This window comes from Cherax quadricarinatus, chromosome 67 (genome assembly GCF_038502225.1).
Source record: "Cherax quadricarinatus isolate ZL_2023a chromosome 67, ASM3850222v1, whole genome shotgun sequence".
In the NCBI taxonomy this organism is placed as follows: domain Eukaryota; kingdom Metazoa; phylum Arthropoda; class Malacostraca; order Decapoda; family Parastacidae; genus Cherax; species Cherax quadricarinatus.
In genome coordinates, this window is record NC_091358.1 from 22,894,953 (window position 1) to 22,907,497 (window position 12,545).

Sequence of the window (12,545 nt, forward strand, 5' to 3'; positions counted from 1 at the left end):
CCATCTTTGTGGCCTAAATATAGATGATTCCCTCTAGATGACCTCTTTCTAGGTGATTCCATCTGGGTGATTCCATCTAGATGACACAAACTAGGTAACCATCTAGGTGACTCCATGTAGGTAACCCTCCGTCTAGGTGACAATGTAGGTGAACCTCCATCTAGGTGACTCCTAGGTGACACTCTGTCTAGGTGACTCCTAGGTGACACTCCATCTAGGTGACTCCTAGGTGACACTCCATCTCATTAAAGCGCCGTCAGTACCTCCAGCAGAGTACATGAAGTTGTCGGTGTGAGAGAATCTGAGTACTGAGATGCAGGAAGAGTACACCTTGTACTCTAGGTGACCTGCACTAGTACTCAGTACCGGGTACCTGTGGGGAGTACAAGACTATTATTACTAGGTGACTGCACTAGTACTCAGTACTAGGTGACATGCAGTAGTACTTGGTACTAGATGACCTGCACTAGTACTCAGTACTAGGTGACCTGCATTAATACTCAGTACCAGGTGACCTGCACTAGTACTCAGTACTAGGTGACTGCACTAGTACTCAGTACTAGGTGACATGCAGTAGTACGTGGTACTAGGTGACTGCACTAGTGCTCAGTACTAGGTGACCTGCATTAATGCTCAGTACTAGGTGACCTGCACTAGTACTCAGTAGTAGGTGACTGCACTTGTACTCAGTACTAGGTGACATGCAGTAGTACTTGGTACTAGGTGACCTGCACTAGTACTCAGTACCGGGTACCTGTGTGGGGTACAAGACTATTATTACTAGGTGACATACACTAGTACTCAGTACTAGGTGACATACACTAGTACTCAGTACTAGGTGGCCTGCACTAGTACTCAGTACTAGGTGGCCTGCACTAATACTCAGTATTAAGTGACCTGCACTTGCCAGTACTAGGTGACTGGTACTAGTACTCAACACTAGGTGACATGCACTAGTACTCAGTACTAGGTGACCTTCACTAATACTCAGCACTAGTTGACCTGCACTTATTGTCAATACTAGGTGATCTTCACTAGTACTCAGTACTAGGTGACCTGCACCAGTACTCAGCATTAGACCACCTGCACTAGTGCTCAGAATTAGGTGACCTGCACTAGCACTTAGCATTAGGTGACCTACACTGTTGCAACCCCTGAATGGGTTGCAATGATTATTATGTATATATATAATTATTACTTTTTCATATAATTTTATATTGCTTATATTTGCAATAATAGCTAAATCGTAAATGTATTGCTTTATATTGTTATTTGACGTAGTTTCCTTTGTTAGGTAGGATGTAACCTATTATGTGCTCAGTTCAAGTCTTGATTGTCTAACTACTGTAATTATCGCTGTTTGCTCGTTATATTGCCGGCTTCTTGCTGGGTGACTGCTGTCCACGGAGCTATCACGTGATCGAGGAGGGGGGTGCCCTCACCTCGCTTGAAGTATTCAGTCTGCTCTAGACTCTCTTGGTGGTTGGACAGATTGTCTGTCTCATTATTCTTGTTAGTTCTGTAGAACTCTGTTCACAGAACATTATATAGACTTAGTGATTTTCGACGTTGTATTGAGGTTGTGTGTCACATAGACACTCTAAACAACTCAGGTCCTGAACTATAGCTTATGACCTAATTTGTACCGGTTTCTGTGTATTATCACAGTCGGGGATTTTCTCATGCTGAACTTAGATTCAGTAGTATGGGAGTTTTGTGACTTTTGTGGAGGATCTGCAGATGGTCCCTACTTAGTGTCGTTATATTATCTCCTTGTTCCTGATTCTGTGTCGCAGTTGCTTGTTATATTGCTATTGGGCTTAGCATTCTTTTTATTGTTCAAGCAGACTGTTCTGACTGCCAGTTGGTTAAGAAGTTAGTTTATGAGAGGACTTTGTCAGTCACTTGTTTAAGTCTAGTCGAGTCTTGAGACATAGCGATCTACTTAGAGCACTTACACACATACACACAAACTTATACATATTTGTAATATCTTATTAAATGTTAATGTACCAGACGGTACTTAAGAATTATAAATGTGATATGTGCTTTCAGCACAATAATATTGTACTTGAGAGAAGTGATATTATTTTGATTACTGTGATTAATTTAATTTAATTTAATTTGATAATATACCTCTAGACTTAATAAATTTATTAAATTTTAATTTCTCTAGTTAGTAGCCTACCAGTTGTAATCCTGAAGCACTATTGAATCATACTGAATTCTAATGGATAATTGGACAAGGATACTGACTACTTGTTACGAAAACCCAGTAACAGGCTGGATGCTAGAAGGGCAGTCCTTTCTAGTATTCACTGGAGATCTCTAAGCTTTTAGAATTGCGTTTTTTGTAACAAATGGGGGCCTGTCCGGGAGGCTCTTGATCCAAGGTGTTGGAGAAATTGTCCAGTTTGACATACTAGTAACTCTATGATCAAACACTTTGAGTACTTTCCTAATCTGAAGACTTTGAGTTTAGTCTTGTACAACATACCAGGTGGATGTATGTACTTGACTGAGTCTCTTGATCCAAGGAGATGGAAATACTGTTTGAGTTCTAGCTCTAAGACAACCAACACTAAAATTCCTATTAGGATTATAGTTTCCCATAATCACTCTCTCGTAGTACAATTATTTTTGTGATGTATGCCAAAGTGAAACAGTTAATTGATACTCTGACTTTGTCTGAGTTAAGTACATTAAAACTTCAGACGTGTTTGCAAGTAGCCAAGTATCTCGGTGTGACGTATAACAGGAATTACACCACACCGCAGAAACTGTCAGAGCATTAATTAAAGATATATTGTTTCCTGCTCATACAGAAATGTCTGATTATGATTCAGATTCAGAAAGTCTAGTGTCACAATTAGGAAGTATGACTCTACTTGATGACGTAGAACAGTGGTTCCCAAACTTTTTCAGCTTGTTACCTAATTTAACATGCCACATAAAGCATGTTACCCCTTTCACAAAATGTTGTTATTATTGATATATATGGCTAAACGTGAACGTATACAGCCTCGCATACTCTTCTAATCCTAGCAAAACCATTGAAATCGTAAGAACCACACATACATTATATATAAAATTAATAATAGCTACAAATTCACAGTAATAGTGGGTAAATACTAACTATATACTGCACAGGGCAGTACACATACATACCAGCTCATGTCTACCTCGGCTGATGCTCACAGATAAACTGACAGTGTGAAATAGAGGCAGCCTCAGGAAGTGAGTGTCGCGTACTGGACAGGTCGATCTGGGCTACTGAGTGACTTTTGTCCTGAAGCATACTTGTCAAAATACTTTTGGGTTTCCACACACTTAGCTATATATTTCTTCTTTTCTAATACTGTATATTAGTTTTTGATGTTTATTGTTATTTGGTTTAACTTTATTACTTAGTTATAATAGGTTTACTTTACAACTTTATATACTAAGACAAAGTTAACAATAATCCTCATACCGGGTACCGCATTGTTTTCTTGATTTTCAAAATTCATAACTTTTTTTCTGTCACCCCTCCATTACCCTCCAAAAATGGTTAAATTACCCCCAGGGGGTAATTTACCCCCAGTTTGGGAACCACTGACGTAGAAGAAAGAGCAACTAAGGCAGAAGTGAGCCTAGTGTCTGAGCCTAGTGTAGCTCAGTTCTCGCTCACGCCTTCCCTCCTAACTGTTAGCTTGACGCAGCCTAATACTAGTACAGTGTATGCTACACCTGTATCTACTTATCTTAGACCAGATCTAGACTCTCTAGAGATGCCTGGTCAAGGTGCCCGACCTAAGGACCGTCCAGAAAGACATGTTAATTTCCTTACTCCTCCATTGCCCACTGGTCCTATCTCTCAGGAAGAGTTTGAGAGGTTTGAACGCCTCATTATGTTGCAGACTGCACAAATAGAGGCTCAGAGGAAATTGAACGAAGATTTCCAGAGAGAAAATGTTCGTCTGGGAAGACAACAGACAGATAGATCACAGGACACATTTAATGTGCAGAAAGCTGCATCCATGGTTCCTAAGTTTTTTGAAAGTGACTTAGACACCTATTTTGATGCGTTTGAGAACCAGGCTCGTGCTATGAACTGGCCACGTAAGCACTGGGCTACAGTGTTGCATACAGCTTTGACAGGAAGAGCTCAAACTTGTACTGCTGCTTTACCAAAGCGCATTTCGTACGTTACAACGACGACAAGATCAAACCTGTGTAGAGTTTGCTCGTGAGAAAAAAGTTGCATTTGAGAGATGGTCTAGAGCTGCTAAATGAAACAACTACGACAGTCTAGTTCAGTTGTTACTACACGAAGAGTTTAACAACTGTATGTCTGCTGACATACAAAAATATCTGATCAATCATACTACCTCGGATATTCTGGAAACTGCAGCATTAGCAGACAATTACGAGATTTCTCACAAACTTGTATGTGCTAAAACACAGAGAAACAAGGTAACTAAAAATTGTCCTAGAAGTTGGCAACCTAAATCAGCTGCTCATTGCCGGCCTGATGTACCTGCTATTGTAACTTCTCGTACCTTTACCAGGAAAACTCACAATCCTGAATCTGTCTCTGTGGCTAGACAGAAATCTGATATCGAGAAGAAGAAAGTTAAATGTACATATTGTAACAGAAAAGGACATGCTAGAGAGTATTGCTATAAGTTGGAAAGAGATGCGAGAGATAGTCGTGCGGCTGGCGCCCCCACTCAAGTTGTATCTTCTTCCGAGCAACATAGGCACCAAAATCCTAGTAATACCTCTGATCCTACTGTTTTAGATAATATTACTCAGGATAGATGACTAGCGTCAGAAAGTGTATCTGACGAAAAGATTCATTCAGCGATGAGTCCTTACTTTTTGAGAGGTAAATTAGGATTTGACGAATCACATCTAACTGAAATAGTTACTTTCAGAGACACTGGCAGTTATCTCACGTTATTAAGAGAAGATGTACTGCCCATAACTGATGATACCTATTGCAAACTAGATGTATTGTTAGAAGCCTATGGAGGGGCTGTTATAAAAGTGCCTCTGCACAAAGTTTATATTCAAACAAGCTATTATACTGGTTATATTTCAGTGGGTATATCCAGTGGTGTACTTCTCATCAGGTCAGTGGACTTGTTGATAGGGAACGGTATCCTTCATGCTGGCATATGTAAAGAACCACTTGTGATTGATAATAACACTGATGATAATTATGCCATTGAAGCTTGTAGAGAGAAGCCTATTTTATTTCCTCTCAGCGCAATTACTAGAGCTATGTCAAAGATACAACGAACATCCTTGTCTCCTGTTGAGTTAGTGGATGACAATGATTTGGGGTTGAATATGTTGTTTAGTGATGCTCTGCGCCCAGGATCATTAACACTGACTCCCCCCGGTCATCAACCTAGTCAGGACACAATTGACGTTAAATTTCTTACTCATGATGATTTAATCAAGGATCAGTTTGTTGATCAGTCACTGGAAAGACTGAGAGATATAGCAGTTACTGAGAGTGAAGCAAAGGATCTCGATAATTGTTACTATTATAGTAACGGTGTACTGATGGAGAAAAATACATGCAAGTTGTCAGCTGATAGTGTTTCCACCACAGTCAAACATCTCGTAGTGTTACCAGTTACATTTCGTGAACAAGCCATTGATTTTGCTCACAATAGTCCCATAGGAGGACATTTGGGTGTCAAGAAGACACTCGGTAAACTGGCAAAACATTTTACTTGGCCAAAGATGAAGGAAACAGTAGCTGATCATGTGCGACGTTGCCACGTGTGTCAAGTGACAGGCAAGCCAGCGCACACACCTCCACCTGCACCTCTCATTCCTATCACCGTGGATGGTGAACCATTCTCACGTCTTATTATTGATTGTGTTGGTCCTTTGCCTAGAACCAAACTAGGAAACCAATACATATTTACTATTATGGATGTTGCAAGACGCTATCACGAAGCTATTCCTATGAGAAAAATTAATGCTCGTGCTATTGTGAGAGCACTGATGAAATTTTTCTCCCAGGTTGGATTGCCACGAGAGATACAATCAGATCAGGGATCTAATTTCACTTCTAAGATCTTTCGAGAAGCATTATCCCACCTAGGAATAAAGTCTGTACTTTCAACCAGTTATCATCCACAGTCACAAGGGGCTCTAGAGAGATTTCATCAGACACTGAAGTCCATGATGAGAGCTTATTGTGAACATTTTTCTAGAGACTGGGATGAGGGTATACCTTTTCTTCTGTTCGCTATGAGAGAAAGTGAACAAGAAAGTCTCGGATTTAGTCCATTTGAATTAATATTCGGACACCAAGTGCGTGGTCCTCTCGCAGTGTTGAAAGACGTGTGGACAGGAAAATCAAATCCATCATTGAGTACTTCACCTTCATTAATGCAGCAACATCTGACAGCCGCTAGAGAGCTAGCTTCGAAAAACCTAGTTTCAGCCCAAGCTAGAATGAAGCAACATTATGACAAACGTGCTGTCTCTCGCTCTTTTAAAACAAGAGATAAGGTGATGGCTCGGAAATTAGTACCAGGTCATGCTCTACAAGCCAGGTATGATGGTCCCCTGGAAGTAGTGAAAAAGCTTAGCGACGTAAATTATTTGGTACGTACGCCTGGGAAAAAGAAATCTAATCATGTGTACCATGTTAACCAGCTTAAGGCATACTACGCTAGTCCTCTACCTACTACTTCTATTCTTCCTAGGACAGAGGAAGAAAACGTCAGTCTACCTGACATCTCTAGAGGTATAGAGGTTCGTTTAGAAAATTCAGTGACTCTACAGTCACTAGACGATTTTCTTAGTAACCTTGGGAGTGATAAAGCTGGGGATATTAAAAACATGATTTTGCATTTCCCTGAATTGTTCGGTGATGTTCCTAAACGTTGTACTCTGGGTGTACATGACGTTGATGTACAGGGAGCATCACCCATTAAGCAATCACCATATAGGATGAGTCCAACGAAGCATAAAGCATTGAGAGAAGAGGTTGATTTTTTGTTATCTCACGGACTTATTGAGCGCAGTAAAAGTCCATGGGCATCTCCCTGTATTTTAGTGCCTAAACCTGACGGTAGTTTCAGGATGTGCACTGATTACAGGAAAGTGAACTCTGTCACCTTGCCTGATGGTTATCCTCTACCTCGCATTGAGGACCTTATTGACCGTGTGTCAGGAGCCCAGTATGTCAGCCGTTTAGATCTCTTACGAGGCTATTATCAAGTCCCGCTTACTGAACGTGCTCAAGAATTATCTGCTTTTACTGTTCAAGATGGATTGTTTAACTACCTCGTCACCCCCTTCGGCCTATGTAACGCGGCTTCTTCATTCCAACGTATAATGAACGAGTTGACCCACAATTTAGAAGGAGCAGAAGCCTACCTTGACCACTTAGTGGTGTACAGTGACGAGTGGGAACAGCACTTGACGCGTCTCAGAGCATTGTTTGAGAGACTGGCGCACTACAACGTCACTGTTAACTTAGCTAAATGTAGTTTTGGTCAAGCCAAGATTACCTATCTAGGCTTTTGTATCGGCCAAGGTGAGGTTGCTCCTATTGAGGCTAAGGTTCGTGCAATTTCTGAATTTCCAGTGCCACAGGATAGGAAGGGAGTACAGAGATTCCTGGGTATGGCAGGATATTATCGCAGGTTCTGTCCAAACTTTTCTCAGATTGCAGCTCCTCTCACTGAGCTTACTAGTAGCAAAGTTCAGTTCACCTGGACTAGAGATTGTTCAGACTCGTTCAAAAGGTTGAAGCGCTTGCTATCCTCTGCTCCTGTGTTGAAAAGTCCTAATTTCAATCTTCCCTTCTTTTTACATATAGATGCGAGTGGTTATGCAGTGGGTGCTGTGCTGCTCTAACAGTCAACATCCACTGACATTCTCCATCCTATATGTTACTATTCATCTAAGCTTAAACGACACCAGAAAAATTATGCCACTATTGAGAAAGAGGCTCTAGCTCTTGTGGTGTCCTTGGAACATTTTGACGTGTATTTGGGCACTTCCCCATTTAAAATTAACGTTTTTTCTGACCACAATCTACTCACTTATATAAACACTATGAAGAGTAAGAATGCTAGGATCATGAGGTGGGCCCTCAGAATCCAACCTTATTCTATTAGTATAAAACACATAAGTGGTCATTGTAATGTAATTGCTGACGCTCTGTCACGTCCTTAATAATTATCAGTTACATTAAAATTTACGTAATTTTATGCCTAAATACCTTTTGTTACTTGCTATGTCAAATTCAGTAAAGTAACTTAATCCCTCCAGCCCATATTAACTATATATACTCATGTCTAATTATTATATTTATATATTCACAGTATTGTTGTGTGTAAGGAGACATAAGCTGAGTGATGAGTGGGTAGTGTGGTGTGGGCGATGTACTGCGTGTGGCGCAACACTGTCCTGCCGCAGACCCCCCCTCACTACACACCTTAAGCTGTTTCATACTCAGATGTCCATACTACATAGCATTCCACAACCACTACTTAAGAGTGGAATGCAGTCTCCTCTACTATGATCGAGCCTCATCGTGCCCTACTTGTCTGCGCTATCCTGTTTCTACACTGATGTACATAACCACGAGTATGCAGAGATACGATACTGTGTACTGCCCTAGTCTAGGGGCATATCCTAGTGAAACTGACACTGTTGAATGATAGAAGTGCTTGGCACAAGAGAGACTGATTAATATTTATATTAAATTGTATTGATATGAGTAATCAGTAATAATGTGAAAGACATTAATGCAACTCCTAGTGCGACCGTCTGTCGTGTTGGGGGGGGGGGGGGGTTGCAACCCCTGAATGGGTTGCAATGATTAGGTATATATATAATTATTACTTTTTAATTTAATTTTATATTGCTTATATTTGCGATAATAGCTAAATCGTAAATGTATTGCTTTATATTGTTATTTGACGTAGTTTCCTTTGTTAGGTAGGATGTAACATATTATGTCCTCAGTTCAAGTCTTGATTGTCTAACTACTGTAATTATCGCTGTTTGCTCGTTACATTGCCGGCTTCTTGCTGGGCGACTGCTGTCCACGGAGCTATCACGTGATCGAGGGAGGGGGGTGTCCTCACCTCGCTTGAAGTATTCAGTCTGCTCTAGACTCTCTTGGTGGTTGGACAGATTGTCTGTCTCATTATTCTTGATAGTTCTGTAGAACTCTGTTCACAGAACATTGTATAGACTTAGTGATTTTCGACGTTGTATTGAGGTTGTGTGTCGCATAGACACTCTAAACAACTCAGGTCCTGAACTATAGCTTATGACCTAATTTGTACTGGTTTCTGTGTATTATCACAGTCGGGGATTTTCTCATGCTGAACTTAGATTCAGTAGCATGGGAGTTTTGTGACTTTTGTGGAGGATCTGCTGATGGTCCCCACTTAGTGTCGTTATATTATCTCCTTGTTCCTGATTCTGTGTCGCAGTTGCTTGTTATATTGCTATTGGGCTTAGCATTCTTTTTATTGTTCAAGCAGACTGTTCTGACTGCCAGTTGGTTAAGAAGTTAGTTTATGAGAGGACTTTGTCAGTCACTTGTTTAAGTCTAGTCGAGTCTTGAGACATAGTGATCTACTTAGAGCACTTACACACATACACACAAACTTATACATATTTGTAATATCTTATTAAATGTTAATGTACCAGACGGTACTTAAGAATTATAAATGTGATATGTGCTTTCAGCACAATAATATTGTACTTGAGAGAAGTGATATTATTTTGATTACTGTGATTAATTTAATTTAATTTAATTTGATAATATACCTCTAGACTTAATAAATTTATTAAATTTTAATTTCTCTAGTTAGTAGCCTACCAGTTGTAATCCTGAAGCACTATTGAATCATACTGATTTCTAATGGATAATTGGACAAGGATACTGACTACTTGTTACGAAAACCCAGTAACAGGCTGGATGCTAGAAGGGCAGTCCTTTCTAGTATTCACTGGAGATCTCTAAGCTTTTAGAATCGCGTTTTTTGTAACATACACTAATACTCAGTACTAGGCGAACTGCACTAGTACTCAAAATTCTGTGACCACTGGTACTCAGTAACATGTGACTTGCAATAGTACTCAGTACTAGGTGACTTCTACTAGTACTCAGTACTAGGTGACCTGCATTAGTACTCAGTACTAGGTGACCTGCACTAGTCTTCAGCACTATGTGATCTGCACTAGTACTCAGTATTGGGTGACCTAAACAAGTACTCAGTACTAGTTGACCTGCACTAGTACTCAGCACTATGTGACCTGAACTACTTCTCAGCACTATGTGACCTGCACTAGTACTCAGTGCTAGGTACATGTACATGACTGTCATACCTGTTCTTGAAGGTGTGTAAGGTTTGTGTATGATGTGTATACTTGCCTGTATATTCTGATATATCCTTCAGAGTCGCCTGCTGCCAGGATGTCCGATCTTGGTCCTCTGTCTACTGTGACCTGTATACTGGAGTCCTTCCCTCCACTCCATATACCTGTAAGTGGAGGTGGAGGTGTTAGTGGAGGTATACTGGACTCCTTCCCTCCACTCCATATACCTGTAAGTGGAGGTGGAGGTGTTAGTGGAGGTATACTGGACTCCATCCCTCCACTCCATATACCTGTAAGTGGAGGTGGAGGTGTTAGTGGAGGTATACTGGACTCCATCCCTCCACTCCATATACCTGTAAGTGGAGGTGGAGGTGTTAGTGGAGGTATACTGGAGTCCTTCCCTCCACTCCATATACCTGTAAGTGGAGGTGGAGGTGGAGGTGTTAGTGGAGGTATACTGGACTCCTTCCCTCCACTCCATATACCTGTAAGTGGAGGTGGAGGTGTTAGTAGAGGTATACTGGACTCCTTCACTCCACTCCATATACCTGTAAGTGATTTTGATAGGTTTAAATCAGTGGAGTAGGCTGATAACCCAGTCTAAGTAGGCCGGGTGTTAGTTGAAACACACAGACACAGACACAGAAGACACAAAACACAAACACAGACACAGAAGACACACAACACAAACACAGACACAGAAGGCACACAACAAACACAGACACAGAAGACACACAACACAAACACAGACACAGAAGGCACACAACACAAACACAGACACGGAAGACACACAACAAACACAGACACAGAAGACACACAACACAAACACAGACACAGAAGGCACACAACACAAACACAGACACGGAAGACACACAACAAACACAGACACAGAAGACACACAACACAAACACAGACACAGAAGACACACAACAAACACAGACACAGAAGACACACAACAAACACAGACACAGAAGACACACAACAAACACAGACACAGAAGGCACACAACAAACACAGACACAGAAGACACACAACAAACACAGACACAGAAGACACACAACACAAACACAGACACAGAAGACAAACAACAAACACAGACAGAGAAGACACACAACAAACACAGACACAGAAGACACACAACACAAACACAGACACAGAAGACAAACAACAAACACAGACACAGAAGACACACAACAAACACAGACACAAGACACACAACACAAACACAAACATAGAAGACACACAACAAACACAGACACAAAAGACACACAACAAACACAGACACAGAAGACACACAACACAAACACAGACACAGAAGACACGCAACAAACACAGACACAGAAGACACACAACAAACACAGACACAGAAGACACACAACACAAACACAGATACAGAAGACACAACAAACACAGACACAGAATACACACAACACAAACACAGACACAGAAGACACACAACACAAACACAGACACACAACAAACACAGACACAGAAGACACACAAAAAACACAAACACAGACACAGAAAACACACAACACAAACACAGACACAGAAGACACACAACAAACACAGACACAGAAGACACGCAACAAACACAGACACAGAGGACACAACACAAACAAAGACACAGAAGACACACAACACAAACACAGAGGACACACAACAAACACAGACACAGAAGACACACAACAAACACAGACACAGAAGACACACAACAAACACAGACACAGAAGACACACAACAAACACAGACACAGAAGACACACAACAAACACAGACACAGAAGACACACAACACAAACACAGACACAGAAGACACACAACAAACACAGACACAGAAGACACACAACAAACACAGACACAGAAGACACACAACACAAACACAGACACAGAATACACACAACAAACACAGACACAGAAGACACACAACAAACACAGACACAGAAGACACACAACAAACACAGATACAAAAGACACACAACACAAATAAAAACACAGAACAAACACAACAATAAAGACGGACACAGAAGACACACAACAAACACAGACACAGAAGACACACAACAAACACAGACACAGAATACACACAACAAACACAGACACAGAAGACACACAACAAACACAGACACAGAAGACACACAACAAACACAGACACAGAAGACACAAAACAAACACAGACACAGAAGAC

General features: G+C 40.9%; 1 protein-coding gene across 1 annotated transcript in view; it reads right to left on the minus strand.

The window, feature by feature from the left end:
* Positions 1-225: 225 nt before the first annotated feature.
* The window catches only part of DCX-EMAP (Doublecortin-domain-containing echinoderm-microtubule-associated protein), a gene marked incomplete at its 5' end in the record, with an annotated part of 107,205 nt that continues 94,885 nt past the window's right edge, over positions 226-12,545 (minus strand). The window contains 2 exons of the mRNA XM_070099472.1: positions 226-373; positions 10,415-10,523. Coding sequence (XP_069955573.1) covers positions 226-373; positions 10,415-10,523 — 257 coding nt within the window. The remainder of the gene's footprint in view (positions 374-10,414; positions 10,524-12,545) is intronic.